This window comes from Condylura cristata, unplaced genomic scaffold (genome assembly GCF_000260355.1).
Source record: "Condylura cristata isolate star-nosed mole 26May11 unplaced genomic scaffold, ConCri1.0 scaffold00011, whole genome shotgun sequence".
Lineage (NCBI taxonomy): Eukaryota > Metazoa > Chordata > Mammalia > Eulipotyphla > Talpidae > Condylura > Condylura cristata.
This window is the reverse complement of record NW_004567112.1, coordinates 8562624-8580953: the sequence shown is the minus strand read 5'-3', so window position 1 is coordinate 8580953 and position 18330 is coordinate 8562624. Positions and strand designations below refer to the sequence as shown.

The 18330-nt window shown below is 36.8% G+C and overlaps 1 protein-coding gene across 1 annotated transcript in view; it reads left to right on the top strand.

The window, feature by feature from the left end:
* Nucleotides 1-18330, top strand: part of ATRNL1 (attractin-like 1) — a 426906-nt gene that overhangs the window by 18427 nt on the left and 390149 nt on the right. Inside the window, exons 2-8 of the mRNA XM_004680415.2 lie at nt 12-95; nt 1133-1246; nt 5453-5581; nt 6040-6248; nt 14211-14385; nt 15573-15660; nt 18006-18261. Of these exons, the coding sequence (XP_004680472.1) occupies nt 1194-1246; nt 5453-5581; nt 6040-6248; nt 14211-14385; nt 15573-15660; nt 18006-18261 (910 nt within the window). The 5' untranslated portion in view covers nt 12-95; nt 1133-1193. The remainder of the gene's footprint in view (nt 1-11; nt 96-1132; nt 1247-5452; nt 5582-6039; nt 6249-14210; nt 14386-15572; nt 15661-18005; nt 18262-18330) is intronic.

The following is an 18330-nucleotide window of genomic DNA, read 5'->3' as shown; positions in this document are numbered from 1 at the left end:
TTGTCTTCTAGGCTAACAGAACCTTCAGGATATTTAACAGATGGTCCAATTAACTATAAATATAAAACTAAATGTACATGGCTAATTGAAGGCTAGTAAGTATACAATTTGGGTTGAATTTATTTTATTCTGAAACGATAAAGATGCTCATATTGGTGTTAAAACACTGAGGCTTAACAACTTTTATATAGTTGATTCAGTAATTTGTTATGGGAAAATAACATATTTTATGGAATTTGCAACTTTTTTGATATCTTGTTTAATATGAATTATCACTTGTGATAGGAGTTTAATTTTTACAGAGATTCTATTTTTTAGTTACCTTACTATAGTAAGAAGTTAAACATTTTTTATTTGTTTTAAACAGCTTGTTATGGACTTGAAGATTCCATGGAAAATATAAATATCTTCAATGTCAAATTATGCCATTGGTTCATACTATCCAGTATTGTAGTTTTAAGGGTGCTAAAAAAACAACATTTTGTAAAGGAATTAACTGTCTTTTAGAGGTGTTTTTCAGTAATTAGGACACCATCCTGAATCATCTAAACATACTGTGAATGGATCATAGATGAATTCATGTGAATTTTTGAGAACCAGTTAAGATTTTAAAAGTGCTTAGGGAAAACTCTGGGTTTTTGGGTGTGTTATTTTAGCAGTATTTGAGAACTTGACAGCTATTAATTCATAATGTACCTATGACCTCATTTTGTTTCTGTGTTAAAAGTACATGATAGTGAGGCCTTTGGAAGGCCTTGTACTGCCTTCAGTTAAGAATTCTGTAGCAGTGAGAGTAATGCTTCTGGAGTGTTGAATCTTAAAAATAAACTTTATATAAGCATAGCTTGCATGCACCTCTGCTAAGTGTATAGTTCAGTAAGGTTTCAATAAACTGTAACTTTCATCTTAGTCAAGAACTTTTCCTGTGGAGTACTTTATTAGAAAATGACAGTATGTAGGCTTCTTGATACCTTTTGAAGTTTCATGTCACTTTTCCAAAATAGATAGGGTTACTTATCAATCTTTTATTCAAGTGTTTTAGGATTTGCAGCAAAATTATTTGTAATAAGTTTTTAATAAAATACTTGGGACATTACCAATTAAGGAGAAATATTTTAATATTTTTTTCCAGTCCAAATGCAGTGTTAAGATTAAGATTCAATCATTTCGCCACAGAATGTAGCTGGGATCACATGTATGTTTATGATGGAGATTCAATATATGCACCTTTAATAGCTGTACTTAGGTGAGTATTTGTGTTTAATTGATGAACTTATAGTCAATAGTAGAAAACTATATTTTAAATACATACACTGATCTGTACTTCAAAATTAATTTTGCAGAGATATTGATGTCTACATTTCAGATTGTTATATTGTTATAATACTGTGTCTTACTGGGACTATCAACTTAGATGTATACAATAATGTACTATTGATATAGCAAAGATAAATAAACACTGCATCAGAAATATAGATTTCTTAATAAATATCCTTTATTATCATTGTAAATTATTCTTTTAAAGTAAATGTTTGGGAGCTACCTATTTGAATGTAGCAATGTGTGTTCTAGCTGACTAAAAGGTGAATAATGTATTTTATAGTGGTGTTTATTTTAGAGGATTGACAAAATTTAAGGTTTCATAAAAATGTATAAGTTGTGCTTTATGTAATAATTTCATAAAGATGTTTCAGTTCTCAAAATTTGTGAATTTTAGTTTTCTTAAAATACTGAGTAGTCAGACAGACTTACTTTTATAATCACAGCATCTTAACCGTCATTTAAAATATATTTATGTGCAAAATGTTAAAATATTTTTATGAATAGGAGGTAGAATGTTAGATATAGAAAATCTCATGACCATAGAGTGGTGATTTAGTGTAGTCTAATCGGCATGATTGTTTGAGTTACTCATCTATTTCTTGCTTTTGTTATTTACACAGCATCTCTTACATCTTGTGTCATTATTAAATTCTCAAATACCGATAACAGCTTATTGTTCCCTTCAAAATTTTAATTTTCTTTTTACTCTTTATCCTGCAATTTTTTTTTTTTTACCAGCAGTGTGGACTACATTTTTCATTGGCAAGCATGCTAAGGACTTGTATTTCCAGTTATCTATTTTGAAATGATTCCTTAGGTGCTTAGATACTGATTCTGTGTTACTACTATTGCTTAAAATACTGTTAGAGCTTATGAATTGTTTGAACATTATGTGAAGGGTAGCCATGATGGCCTTCATCTAAGGATGCTAGAAGTGGAAAAGCTGTAGGTAATGTCTCTGTGAAGCGTTCCACTGTGGTGACTGGATACGGGTTTATACATTTACTTCTAGCAATTGAAATACCACTTCTCTATTATGATGCTATTTATTAACCATCATTTAGATATGTGCCTTTTCATGTAGTTGTAATAACTTTGCATTAATTAATAGTGATCCCTTATCACTTTTTTTAAAAGATGTATTTATTCATGCATACAAGAACTGGGGAACAGACCAGAGGTACAGGAGGTGAGAGGATTCACCAGAGAGAGAGTGGGGAGCAGAACAGGCAGATTTACTGAAATACATTGGTGAGGGGAGCAGCAGGCAGGACAGGAGAGGTCTGCCACCCCATGTGGTCAGCTCCCTGGCTGGGGATGGAACTTGGGCTATGGATAGATTCATAGTGCTGAGAATTACCTTCTTGTACCACCAATACTAACCAATCTTCTCTTCATAATATAGTGAAACTTTGGTAAGAAATCAGCAAGAGGGCTTTGGTATGTGGCTGGGAGGCTGGAACCAGGGATTTTCACTAGCAAGTGTTCCATTTTGCTATTCTGAGGGAGCTGTGTTTATTCTAGTGTTTATTGGGTAAGCCTTGTCCTCAGCATTTTGAATGTCATCTCATCCTCCCAAGATCTTGTGGAAGTATTGTTATCTCCAGAGCATGGTTGAGAATCTCAGAGAAGTTAAGTTTTACTTGCAAAGATGGTAGAGCTGGAATTAGAATTAGACATTCTCCTGCATTAAAAGCCTATTGTACTTAACTTTACTAAGAATTCACATTCTAAATGTTTGAATTATTCCACTTTATAATTATGGATCATTCAACAAAGAGTTGATAACCTACACAATTCCAGACTGTTATCTGTCTGGAGGATCTGGTCAGGCTAAGACAGGCTCTCAGGGCTGCTCATACCAGCTACCCGGGCTTGGGCCCAGCTTCCAGCTAATATGCCCCATGCTCCCTGAGACTGCCCTCACTTAAGACACCAGCTGCAGGTCCTGGGGCTCCAGGCTAACCCTACTTCTGACTAGCTGGCTACAAATTCAGGGGTGCATGCTATCCCTCAGCTATGACTTGGAATGACTTGTAGAAATTACACTCGGCTTATGGTCATAGCTTTATTATAAAGGATCAAAGCCAGCAGCAGCTGACTGGAGAGACGTGGAAGATGAGGTTCAGGAGGCACCCACAGAAGCATCTGTGTCCTTGGCATTGCACTTCCCTGGCAATATGTGAGTGTGTCCCACCGGCCATAGGGTTACCCAGGCTGCACATGCCCACGCTTTCACTGGGTTTTATGGTACAGGCACTGTTCACGGACTCATTGGTCACAGTGATTAATGCTGACAGTAACCCTTAGTTAGATATCATCATGGCTGTTTCCAAAATGGAGAAATGAGATACAGAATCTCTGAATGGTCCGCAGCTACCCTGTTTGTAAGTCATAGTTAGAACAAGACCTCAGGTTTATAGTTCCTTCATCAATGCAGTGATGTTGTCTTGTGTGTACCACACTAAAACAGCTGGACTTTATTACTCTATGGTGTTGGCAAGACTTCTTTAGATGTCGAGAATTGATTGGAATGGAGAAGTTATTACTTTTTATTGTGTGCAGCTTATCATGTTTGCAAGTCCTTTGCAGCAATAATTAAAGGTCTGGAAAGGTACTATATTCCTGCAGGGTGTACATTCCTGGGGTGTTAGGGTATTAGCAGGCAGTAGTCAGGTGGATTTGAGGTGATTCACACCCACACTGATTGTAAACCCCCACTCCCAAAGCTTGTCTTCACTAGTTCACTTTACTCCCTAATCACTGGGTTTGGGTTCCACTTTCTGTTTCCCTAGCAATGTTGAAAACCCCATGTTCCCAGTCCTTCATACTGCACCTCCAACTTTGAAATCAGGATTCCTGCAAGGGGCAGTGACTGGTGCTTGGGTTCCTACTTCTCCGGCACTGGCCTACTTTCTTGTTTTTATGAAATTTGTTATTTTATTTGTTGACTTCAGTGGAGGGTTGCTTGGTCCACATTGCTTGCTGTGTTGTGTAAGAAATTGAAACCCTCTTTATTTTATTGCCTTTATGACACTAACCAACGAATATGCTCTTTTTATCTATTTTAGTGATTGATTATTGAGATTTGGAAATATGTTAGCCTTGCACTTAATTTGATATAGTCGTACTACAATGAAAAATATGTGTAACAAAATCTGGTATTATAAAATATGAATTCTGTTGACAGTTTCCTTTGGCAATTTTTTACTCTTCACACATTTAAACTAGCAGATAGAATAACTAGCAAAGCATTAAGAGTTGATTACTTTTTAATATGTTTGCTTTTGAGAGTGTGTTTGCATTTACATTTTAGCCCCACAATGTTAACTTTCTTTTAGCTGTGTGTGTGCTTAGATGGGTAACATTTTCTTTTGGGGTACATTAATGTAATTTGTGTGTAAGTATGCACAATTTTATTTTTGAGTATTTATTTTATGTATATAAGAAATAGGGTATAGGTCAGAGATGAAGGGGTGAGAGAATTCACCAGAGACAGAGTGGGGAGCAGAACAGGCAGATATACTGAAATACACTGCTGAGGGGAGCAGCGGGTGAAGCAGGAGAGGCCTGCTGCACCCTGTGAGTCACATCCTGGGCTGGGCATTGAACTCGTACTGCAGGTAGCTTCCTCGTGCTCTGTTTTAACCTGTTGCACCACCAGAGAGGACCTGTACGTATGCAAAACTTTAAAGAGCTATAAACACTCATAGTTTTGGATGACTGACCTACAATGCCGAGTCAAGGTATGCTTGACTGCCCTTGTTACCCCGTCACCGGTGGGTTCATCAGAATTTGCCATCATGGGAGAAAGTAAGACTGTACGGTCACTCACTTGTGAGAGGCCACAGTGGCTCTAGCGAAGGCGTGCCTACTGTTAAAGGCTGGGCCACCTGCAGTGTCATGACACACAAGCAGCAGGACATACAGGACAAATAAGACACTTACCCCAGTGGTGAGAAAAAAAGAACGTGGCGAGGGGAGATGTCAACTGTTGCCAGCCATGTTAGGACTGATTGGGTGGCAACTCAGCTTGGATTTGTTCTTCTTTGTCACACTTTCTGACGGGAGTGTGTGTGTTCTGTGTGTACATTCGTAGGTGTAATGGTTCAACTTTGCTCTCTTGTAGTGGTTTGATTGTCCCTGAAATCAGGGGAAATGAAACTGTTCCTGAAGTTGTGACGACATCTGGCTATGCACTGTTGCATTTTTTTAGTGATGCCGCATATAATCTAACTGGTTTCAACATTTTTTATTCGTAAGTTTTTTTTTCTTATTTCACATTGGTATGATTTTTATAATTTCACTTCCAAAGTTTGATAGTTTTAACTCATGTCTTACCGTGAGCAGGCGAGTGTGTTAAATTTCAAGATATACAGGACTTCATCTTAATAATTGTTCTTAATAGAGCACTTTCTGAGTCTCAGGATGTTTGGTGGCAAATTGAGCTTGCCGGAAAAGAAGCAGGTGTGTGGGGTTGGGGGGTTCTACCTGGTAGCACAGTGTCCTCACTGTGTAAAGTAGGCCATGTGAGCATAAATGTAACTGACCTGCTTTGGAGCTAAAAGAGTACAGAATAGAGGATTAAATCCAGGTGAAAATGTATTAAAATGAAGCACATGAGGCACAACTTAGAAATTGAAATTTCTAAAATAATCAACCAAAATTCTTTTCCAATTATTTTGAATTTGAATATAGGTGGGTTATGTTTTACAGAATCAACTCCTGTCCTAACAATTGCTCTGGCCATGGGAAATGTACAACTAGTATCTCTGCTCCAAGTCAAGTATATTGTGAATGTGATAAATACTGGAAGGGTGAAGCTTGTGACATCCCTTACTGTAAAGCCAACTGTGGCAGCCCAGACCATGGCTACTGTGACCTCACTGGAGAGAAATTGTGTGTCTGCAATGACAGTTGGCAAGGTAAGTTTGCAGCATTACTAATGGCTTTCAGCTCAGTGACTGTGTCTAACAGATTTGTAATATCCTGCAAACATTTATTATAGCTTGCACACTCAAGCCTCTTGTACTCTATGTTTTGTACTAAATCACCTTCTTAACAGTTTGTTCACAAAGAAAATTGGTAGCTTTTTCTATGTGTTTTCAGAATCAACTGAAATTATATATAAAGATCTTTATTTCTTTTTAAAGATTTATTTATTCATGCATTCAAGAACTAAGGTACAGGCCAGAGATATGGGGTGGGACGAGTAGGGTTGGTTAGAGGATTCACCAGAGACAGAGTGGAGAGTAAAACAGGTAGACTGAGTGAAATACACTGCTGAGGGGAGCAGCAGGTGGGATAGGAGAGGTCTGCTGGCCAGGGATCAATCTCTTGCTGCACTGGCTGCAGTTCGCTTCATAGTGCTGTGCTTTCACTCCTTGCACCAGCAGTGACACCTGAGGCTTTTTAAGTTGTAGTTGTGTCATTATGATCATCTGTAATTCTTTAAATCAACAAATATTTAATGACTGTTGAATCTAACATGATTTATTCAGAATTGATTTTTAATGGATAACATCAATAGCATGTTGCATAGGTACATTTTTTTTTTTTATCTTGTAAGGCGCTACAGTACCTTAAATTTATTTCTGGCAAAAGACTGTCCTCTTGTGGTTATTTTTAGAAGTACATAAAAAAAGAAAGACTATTTTAACTGTCTTGAAAAAATAAGATGCTTGGGAAAGAATTTCTAAACAATTTTTATAAGTATATGTCACTAAAATTAATCACATATTAATTGAAGAATTTACTGTAAGTTTTGCGTGTGAAATGGCACATTTTGTTATTGTGGGAGTAAATGGATAGGTGTAATTATTCATTACCCATCCCAGTCCTTATTTTGTGATAACTATAATTACATATTAAGAACTTTCTTTGTCCAAAAATATTAACCATCTTGATAGAGGAAACTTTGACTCAAGAAATACATTATTTGTAGTTACACAGTAACTACATAACACAGTGTAGCAGTGGGTCCTATAAAACCTGTCTAAATAAAAGCTAAAAGAATGTGCTCCCGACACAGTGATCATTCTTGAGGTATCTTTTTTAAAAAGTGGTTAATTATAGAGGTTATTTAGAGGAATTATTTTGGGTTTCGTATAAATTATACTAGGTGTACCTCATTTAAAAAAGTTATTCTAACCACACAAAGTACTATTGATTCCGTATTGAATTTGCTTTCCTATTATAATTATGACAGATAGAAATTTCTTAATGTTCTCTAATTAAAGTGGGGCATGTATTTTTGTTAAGTGGCTGATTCAATAATTTGTGACTTTCCTTCCTGTAAAGTGTACCTTAAGTTTTTTTTTTTCTCACTTTAGTCTAACCTTTTAAAAATAATAGTGTTTTCTATGGAGAGAATAGCAACCTAAGAATATATTTAATTCAAGCCTGAGAACTAGAAGTGCATCTTATGTTAGAGGCACAGTGTTTTTCATGCCAATCTTCAGTTGCTATTTGTCTTCATCTCATTTCAGCAGTCTAGAGAATGTTTTAATTACCAGACTGAATGCATTTTAGGAAATGTGTTAAAAATTTCTTACCTAGAAAAAAAAAGTTATGTTTTCAGTACTGTTTGTCACCCATTTCAGACACAGTTCTCATATAAGAATTGGAATTGATTTTTAAAAATTTTTGTTGCTTAAAAGATAATATCTGAATATGTAAATCATGTGATTCAGTAGTTTTGTTTGGTGCCTTTGACTATTTAAAGTCACACTTCAGTTGGACTTCAGTTTCTTGCATGCTCTTTGTCCTTAAGTACTTCAAGGTCTTTCTTATTTCTGAATTTCCCTTCTGAGACTTTCTCAGGCCGGCTCACACCCCCTCTTAGGTGCTTTCATAGGACCCTACTTTTTTTTTTTTTTTACAGATTTATTTATTTATGCATACAGAACTGGGGTACAGGCCAGAGGTGCAGGGGTGGTGAGAGGATTCACCAGAGACAGATCAACAAAGTACACTGCTGAGGGGAGCAGTGGGCTGGTCAGGCGAAGTCTGCCGCGCCCTGTGGGTCACCTCCAGGGCGGAGATGGAACTCACACTGAAGCAGCTGCGGCCAGCTTGCAGTGCTGCGTCCTTATCCATGGCGTCACCAGGGAGGGCGGACCCTACATTTTTAATAACAGCATTTATAACATTTATGTTTATATAATTTTTGGACTGTCTTTCCTACTACAGTATAAGCTCCATGCAATGAAGGTGATTATGTTTTAATTATAATGCGTGCATGTAGTTCACGTTTTTTCTTTTTATGTTGAGTGGATTAGGCATGTGTGAGTCTGCTGGTCTAGCGCTATGTGGACTTTCAAGTGTGGCTGTTTAGAACGTCAGTACCCAAATAAATGATTGACTTTACTTGATAGGAAATGCATAATATATTGAGAGAAACAATTGAATTTGAGCATCTGGTACTTAGACCTTTGTATTTCTCCACCCCTTTGGTGTTATACTTCCATGTTTGCCACTGGGTGGCAATATTATCCACAGAAAACAACCTCCATGTTCATTAAAGTGGTAAAGCTTTACTTCAAACTCTTGGATATTTTATCCTAATGTATTTCTTTTTCTTTATTCATCTAATAGAATATAGTTTCTTTAGGATAGTGTATAGGTGCATGAGAGCGTGTTGGCCAATTGGAGGACATTCAAAGGATAGCTGATATTTTTCTTTAGAAATTTATTGATAATGGACATAACTCTTTTAACTTTGCAGAGATGCAAGTAAGTAATGTCCTGCATTAAGTCCTTCTTTTTTAGCTAATTCTTCCTACCTAGCAAACCAGCAGGTAGGACTTTTATAAGAGCCAATAATGTTTTTAATTTCTAATAAGTAGACAATATAATTGACTATATAAAAGATGTGATCTCAGAGTGGTTACAGAGATGACTGGGATGTGGACGTACGGGGTTGTTGGGGTGGTGCAGGATGTTAACACTGGCCACGCCAGCTAAGCCTTCACCTACCAGGCCACTCTAAGGATTTTGACTTTTAGTCTAAGTGCGTGGGAACAAGTGAAAAAATTTTGAGCAGGGGGTTGATACAGTCTTACCCAGTTTTAAAAGATTCCACTTCTAGACTGCACAAGCAGAGCTGACAGCTGTAATTACAGCTGCAAGGAGAATGATGAAGGTGGTAGTGTGAACATCAGTTTGATTTTGAAATATTAAGACTGAGCCTTCTTTTAGACAGCTGAGAAGAAATGTTGAAGAGGTAGTTGGAAATTAGTAGAGAAAGGTGTGTACTCTAGCTGTGCATTTGGGGGTGTTGGCTTAAAAATACTGGAAATTGTTGGTAGTATTTAAAGCCATGAGATGGGGTAAGATCTGCAGGGAAGTGAGTGTAGAGAGAATAAAATGTTGGACTGGTCTGTGGGTGATATCATGGACTATTCTGTGCTCTGCACAATTTGTAGACTTGCAGTAATCCAGGTGAAAGCGGATGGTGACTTGTAAAAGAAAGGTAATTGCAAAGGCGTGGCTGTGCTCTGGTATGTATGGATAAAATTCTCGAATGTAATTGGCGAGACACACACTGATGGATGGTGAGCTTAGGGTATGGCAGAATCTGGGTTGAGCCATGGTTGCAGGGCGTTGCTTTTGTGGACAGGGCTGAATTATCTGGGGGCATGGGGAGACAGTGAGGGGGGAGCTCAGAGGGGAGTCCTTGCACAGCATCTGCTTACCAGCCCTCTGTGAAGCCTGCCCATGTCTAGCTGTAGGAAGACACTGATGGTCAACACTGAAGGGGCAGACTGGGAGGAGGTGGGGAAGGGGTGTGTGTGGGGGGAATGGGGGAAGGAATCAAGTTTTTCCTGTTAGATGTGTCGAGTTTGATACGATTATTAGACGTCCAAATGGAAATGTCATAAGGTCAGTTGATTTTGAGTCTGGAATTTAAGAGATTATGGAGATGGACATTACATTTTGGAGGGATTAGAGAATAATCTATTCTGCATGATTATTGAACAGCCTTTTCCTCCTTTGCAAAATCTGCCTCTCAGCAGCCTGTCTCCAGTGCCTGAAGTTCCAGCATTAGAAATTCAATATGCTCTCTGGGTTATTAAACTACACATAACCTCTAGAAAAAGTAGCATATTAAATCTTTATGAAAACCTGCTGTAATGTGAGGTAGTTTATTACATCCTTTCAAGGCAGCTGAGATCTGCTTACCTTGAGGAGATTCCCATATTGATCGAGAGAAGTTACGCAGTGAGTCCACACAAATGCTGCAGAAAGGGCCAGATGATGAAGTGGACCAAGATTTTTCCAGGACATATTGTCTAAAAAGGAGGCTTGGATGACTTTAAATGTCGATCTCAGTATTAGATTTTTAATAAATAGTGAAGACTTGTATAAAGTATTCCTTATGGCTGTGTTTTAAATTCCAGTTTATTATATTTTTAATCATTTTATAGAATGCAGAAAACTGCAATTTAAGGCTTCTTATTTTTCCTATACTTCTAATTTATATGTATAAATCATTTTTATTTATAAACTATTTTTACCCACAAATTTGTTAACTTAAATGAAATAATCTATGGAGGGCTTGGCTACAGACCTAATACTTGCTTGGAGTTATATAACAGAATGGTAACAAAGGATGAATTTTGACTGCCTAATATATTTTGTGTAGACCAATTCTTTGGATGACAGAGTAAAATCTAACAAAAATCTTTAGAATTGTTCTTATACTAAGTAACATTGTTTAGTTTAAATAAGTGAATCCTAATTATAGCTGTTATTATTAAGTTTCCTCTAACTGCCCTAACAAAGCTCTACAAATCAGCGTGTCAAGCCAGCATGCTTTCATGAATCTCTTACCTTCCTGAGGGTTAGAAGGCTGAAGTGGGTTTCCCTGGGCCTGCATTGGTGAGGGGCGCTGGCCTTCTGGAGGCGTTGAGAGCCGGGGTCCTTGCCTTCCCCACCTGGAGGCCCCTGTTGTCTCCTTGGTGGTCACAGCTGCGGGTAGTTCCATCTTCTCAAATAAGGACACTTGTGTGCTTATGCAGAGCCCAGTTGGATAATCCAAGATAAAACCCCAACTCACAATCCCTAATTTAATTTTATCTGCAAGGTCTCTGATGTCAGGTAAGATGACATGCAGGTGTTCCAGTGGCTCGTACCTGGATGTCTCGGAGGGGCATTATTCACTTTCTCTGAAGTGGTCTGCTTTAGTGTAGGTTTCATAAATATAGCCGATTTAATTATGTTTCCTGACTCTCTTAAGAGTTCTGTGTGCCTTTATTCTTTAACAGACTCTTTGCCAAGTGATATCCTGATATTTGATGTCTTCCATCTCTGTTCTTTTAGGGGGTAGAAGTTTAAAAAAATATTTAGAAAACATTTCAACTTATAGAAGAGTTGCAAGAATAAGAACAATAGGCAGAATAGTCAAATGCCCTTTATCCACTGTTGACGTTTTATACTCCCTATTATTCCTGCCATATAATTAAAAATCTACATTTTTGTAAAGAAAACAAGATATAAACCCCATACCATAGATATATGTAAAGTTCATAGGATCTTGTTTCTATTTAATTAAATTGAAAGGTGGCAAACTTTTTTGGTAAAGGACCATGTAGTGGTAAATGTTACTGATGTTGCAGGCCACATGACCTCTGGCATCTACTCAGCCTTGTGCCTGAGTAGTTCAAAAGCGGCCTTAGACAGTATTTAGGTGAATTAACATACTGTGTTCTAAAAAGATTTTATTTTCAAAATATGGTAGTGAACTGTATTTTGGTCATGGGCTGTTTGCCAACCTCACTTAAATGAATTCTAAGTGACTTAGAATTGTAGTTTAAATTTTTAAAAAAGCAGTGTGTTCCTTCAATTCTTTCTTTTTGGGGGGAGGTTATTGTAATCAACAAATTTATAAAAAGCTATTCAATATTACTACTAGTCATAGAAAGGAAATTTAAATTGAGTAAAATTTTCTAGTTTTTGGACTAGTAAAAATTTACAAGTTTCATTAGAACATATGTTTGCAAAATATGCAAATACTTGTATTTATTATATACAGCTTTTTGGAAATCAAAATGGGTTTTTTTTCTGTGTTTTTTATGACCCAAAATACCTTATACTTTATATACCAGAGATTTCACAATAAAGAAATTATCTTCTTATATATGTGGAGGTTGGTTGGTACATATGTAATAATTTCAGTAAGTTTGATGAATCATAGACATAATAAATGAAAAAAATCAGAGAATGCAGTGAATAATTCATTTCTATTAAAGTTAAGAACAGGATTTTCATCTCCCATCTTTAACATTTTGTGTTCCTTTTATTTCTGTCAGGGTATGAGTAGTCATCTTTTCACTCAGAATACTCTTTTTTAATACCTGATTTAAAAGATTGGGTTATTATCAAATAGCTACTCTAGGGAACTACGTACTTTGTTCCTGATAAATACAGAATCGCAGAATGTAAACATTGACAAGGATGTTGTAGATGAATGAATGAATGTATAGGGGAAAGAGAGTAAATAAACAAATGAAAACAGAGTAGGCCCTTGTTTCTTAAATCAGGGTCTGTTTGGAAATATTAAAACTTTGTGACTCAGGCCCTCCCTGGTGGCGCAGTGGGTTAAAGCGCAGCACTAAGAAGCGAAAGCCTCTTCAGCATGAGTTCGATCCTCACCTGCCCCGCAGGTGACAAACATGGCACGACAGACCTCTCCCGACCTGCCCGCTGCTCCCCTCTGTGGTGGACTTCGTCAGTTGGCCTGTTCTGCTCCCCACTCTGTCACTGGTGAATCCTGTCATCGCCCCCACATCTCTGGCCTGTACCCCAGTTCTGTATGCACAAATAAATCTTTAAAAAAAATTTTTTTTTTTGTGATTCAATGATAACTTGAAAAATTTTGATGTCGTAAAATTTAAGATCCACTGATTGACCTCATAATTGAGAAAAAAATATGCCACTTTATTGCAGTGCCAGCAATAGTCATTAACTATTGCTGTGGAATCAAGCAGTGTACCATATCACAGGTGAGTGAGAATATTGTTGAACTTTACTGATGCTTTTGTGACAACAGAATGTCAAATGATGATGTGACATAGTATGTGAATTTAAAAAGTATGTAAGAGGGAAGAAAGGTAGGGGAGAATTAGGATGTCAAAATAATATAGACACATGAAGTTTATAAAAATGGTTCTCTAAGAATATCATGTTCAACTTTGGTATGATGGTTTAGTTTGAGCAAAACATTATCTACCTATCTAATTAAGTAAACATTAATTTTACTGGTTTTATGTGTGTGTGTGTGTGTGTATATATATATATATATATACACACATAACATACATATATATATACATATATACCTACATATATATATATAGTACAAGTTAATGGTTTTATAGATTTGCTTTACATTTTTTATATGTAATTTTTTGCTGGACATATATATGAAAGACAGTTATGTGTAGTTTGTGTTTGAGCATTATATAGTTTCATTAGAATAAAACTAATTTGGGAACCCACAAATTTGATGAAAATAGATTTCTTAAGAATGATGGAGAGGTAAATGGAATTGCATAAGATCACACTTTTAATAAATGACAGAACTTGGATTTGAGCACATCGTTTTTCATTTTAATATTCTAGTAGCATTTACTAAAGTAAATTTGAAGTTGCATTATTTAAGTGATTGTTTCAAACTGAAATTATTTAATCTATCTGTATGATAAAGTATATATTTTCCTTGTAAGGCTTACCGGCTGCAAATTATATTTTAAATGCTTTATTATGTATATTGCACTTATTAGTATGATGTATACTGATCCATATATTAATCAGCTTGTCTATTTCTATAATTTAAGGACTTTATTTCATGCAGTATGTGAGTTAATTTTTTTTTTTTAACACAGGTCCTGATTGTTCTTTAAATGTTCCTTCTACTGAGTCTTACTGGATTCTGCCAAATGTTAAACCCTTCAGCCCTTCCGTAGGTCGGGCTTCCCATAAAGCTGTTTTACATGGGAAATTTATGTGGGTGATTGGTGGATATACTTTTAATTATAGTTCTTTTCAAATGGTTCTGAAGTAAGTATTTTTTTTTTCCTTCAGAATTTTACACTACTTTTTTTAAGCTGGATTATTTTTTCATAATAACACTATCATACATGCCTTATTTTATTACTGTTGAAATTTACAAATGACTATTTTTATCTGTTTGTTGTGTGGGACTGGTTTGGGGTTTTATACACTGAATGTATTTCTGGTTAATTATTTGCCATTTTACACATAGGTTTGTTTTATAAAAGCATTTCTTTAGTTCTTTAGAGTGCTTTCAGTAAATTCCGAGTAAGAACACACTAGCTTCCAATAAGGGCAGGCCATGTTTATTTTGGCCATTACGAATCTTGCCTCTTTTTTCTTTTTTCAGAATGAAGTGTAATTGCTTATATGGAAATACTTGGTTTGTTCTCTATATATTAGTTCACCTGAATGAACTTTCATTGGTGCATTTACTTCACAAGCTTCTGTTGGCAGATGGCAGGCCAGCGCCAGTATTGCGAGTCAGTTCATTTAGTTACTGTTGGCTCAGTAGAGAGAGTTCTCTGTGTGGTGACAGGACAAGGGAATCATGTGGATGGCAGCTTACTTGATTTTCTCAGCTGCTGATTGTATTTTATGAACTATCCGATAACAGAATAAACATGAAATAGGAAGAAGAATTTAATTATCAGTGTTCTTAGGAGTGAGATTCATAACATGTAATATAACTTGTGTAGCATGGACATGAACCATTCAAAGCTGATTTTGCACAATGTGCCTCAGTAGATTGTACCTCCAGGGATTTAGTAGATCGATAAGACACCCAGTTAAAATACGGATGCCCAGCTAGGGTTGAACTTCAGAGGAACCGTGAATAATTTTTTAGTGTAAGTAGTATTGGTTGAAATTAGGTCCTTGATATATATATATATATATATATATATATATATATATATATACATATATATGTATATATATGTATATATATTGTTGTTATTATTGCAAATGTTTTATATACCTTGCTTATTCTAAAAATTTATTTGAAATTCACATTTAAATGGGCATGCTGTATTTTACCTGGCAGTCTTATCTATTAGAGTATGTTAAGCTTGCTAATTTGGAAATTTAAAAAGTGTGCTGTGTGTAAAAGAGTTGCTTTAGCACTCTTATAATATGAAAGTTAAACTGGAAATGAATTTTATTTATGAATTATTTTCTATTCTTGCTTTCAGTTACAACCTAGAAAGCAGTATATGGAATGTGGGAACACTGTCAAGGGGACCCCTTCAGAGATATGGACACTCTCTTGCCTTATATCAGGTATGGATCCTAATTTTACATTTTTAAAAGAAGATTTATTTTATTTATTTATGCATATAAGAACTGGGGTGTATGCTGGGGGTGAGAAGTGCTGGGGGTGAGAGAATTCACCAGAGGCAGAGTGGGGAGCAGAACAGGTGGATCTACTTAAGTGCACTGCTGAGGGTAGCAGCAGGGAGACAGGAGCTGCACCTCAGCTCCCTGGTGGGGATCGAACTCAGTCTGCAGTGGCTGGTGAGAGCTTGATAGCCTGAGCTTTTAACCCCTCCTTCAGCAGGGAGGCCCTGCTTTTTTAATTTTAATCATCTCTTTTCTAGAGAAAAGATATTAAATGTCAGATTTATTTCAAGTACTTAATGAGAACAGTAGATCATATGGAACATTAATAACTTGAGATGTCAGACTTATACACTATTTTAGTAAAAAAAAAATTGGTTTTAGTACAATTAAACATCAGAAGAAGTGAAGGCTGCTGTTTCGTCTGTGATCCACTTTTTTATCTTGCAAAACTGAAATTCTACACCCACTAAATAATAATTCCACATTTCCTGGCAACTATCATTCTATTTTCCGTCACTTGGATTTTACTACTCTAGGTCGCTCATACACAGTATTTGTTTGACTTACTTAGTGACTGCCTTATTTCCCTAAGCAAAATGTTCCCCAGGTTCATCTGTTCTGAGGCTTGTTTCAGAATTTCCTTTCTTTTTATGCCTGAACGAAGTGCCACTGATTGTGTCTATTACATTTTGTTTATCCATTGAGAGATCTTGGGATACTTTTACCTTTTTGACTATTCCGAGTAACACTGCTGTGAGCATGGGTGCGTAACTCCCTGTTTGTTCTCTCTGCTGTCACTTACTCGGGAGTATGGCCAGAAGAGCTGCTTCGCCTGTGGTAATTCTCTTTTCAGTGTTTTGAAGGACTGCTGTGCTGTCTTCCGAGGCAGCATACTCTCTTACATCCTCGTGAACAGTGCGAGGGTTCTAGTTCCTCCTCGTTCTCATCAACGCTGATTTTTCCACACTTGTTTCTGGACGTTTGTAACGGCTGTATCCCAGAGATAATGGTATCTCGTGAGGGTTTGATTTGGATTTCCCTTTTAAGTGATGTGGAGCAATGTTTGACCTGCCTGGTGGCCATCTGTGTGTCTTCTTTGGAGAAGAGTCTATTTAGCTCTTCTGTTCATTCTTGGATTGGATTCTTAGTTTTCTTCCTGTCTAGTTATGTGTGTGTGTTTACAGATCTTGGAGCTCAGCCCCTTGTTAGGTGTATGATGTGCAAATACTTTCATCCAGAAGGGTTTCTTTTTGCTTTAGTGATAGTTTTTTTCTTTGTGCTGACTTATTTATTGGCTCCATTTTTTTTTTTAATTTCTTAGGACCGTATGTACATGTTTATATTTATTTTTGAATATAAGTGGCAAAAGTGAGTGTCTTCATCTTGCGCCTGACGTTAGTGGGGAAGCATCTGTATTTAACCATTAAATAGATTAGCCTTGTGTTTTTTTCAGATGCTCTTTATTAGGTTGAAGAAACTCCATTACGTCCCTAGGTTGTTGGAACAAATGATTTATATCATTTACATATCATTGATTTCAATCATGTGATTGAAGTTATTTTTATAATTTATAAGTGCTGTAAAATTTCTGCCAGTTGCTATGAGAAAGTGGCAATAAAAATGTAGTCCACGTGATGCACAAATGTAGTTTATCTTTCTGTTGAATAGTGCCTGAATGAAAGCAGTGAATTACGAGGAGAGCACAACACAGTCTACATACATGGTAAATTCAAATGCAACAGCTAGGGGTGCAACGAGGATTATTAAAATGTGGTAAATTGATATAACCGTTTAAATAAAATACATTTAACATCTCCCCCCTTCTTTTAAGTAAAAACATTAATTACCATTATTCATGGTTTCCCATTTGACTTTTACAAACAAGAACAATGTCCTCTTGCATGTTGTGAGGGCTTATTAACACTCACTGTTTCCATTTAGCTTTTTTTTTTTTAAAGATTTATTTATGTACACAGAACTGGGGTACAGGCCAGAGGTGCAGGGGCAGTGAGAGGCTTCACCAGAGACAGAGTGGGGAGCAGAACAGGCAGAGTGACTGAAGTACACTGCGGAGAGGAGCAGTGGGCGAGTCAGGAGAGGTCTGCCATGCCATGTGGGTCACCTCCGGGCCTGGGGATTGAACTCTCAATGAAGTGGCTGCGGCTCACCTGCAGTGCTGCACTTCAACCTGTAGCGCCACCAGGGAGGGCCCAGTTTTTATTTTTCATTAGTATGTACTGCTAAGGAATAAATATTTGTCTATGAACATGGTTTTTAATTTATAGGAAAACATCTTTATGTATGGAGGCAGAATTGAGACGAACAATGGCAATGTCACGGATGAATTATGGGTCTTCAACATACACAGCCAGTCGTGGAGTACAAAGTCGCCCACGGTACTTGGGCACGGGCAGCAGTATGCGGTCGAGGGGCATTCGGCCCACATCCTGGAGCTGGACAGCAGGGACGTTGTCATGATCATCATCTTTGGCTATTCCGCCATATATGGGTACACCAGCAGCACCCAGGAGTACCACATCTGTGAGTTTCTTTGAAAATGTCATTACCCACACTTATCGGTTGAGACTATTTTTATCTTGAATAAAGTCT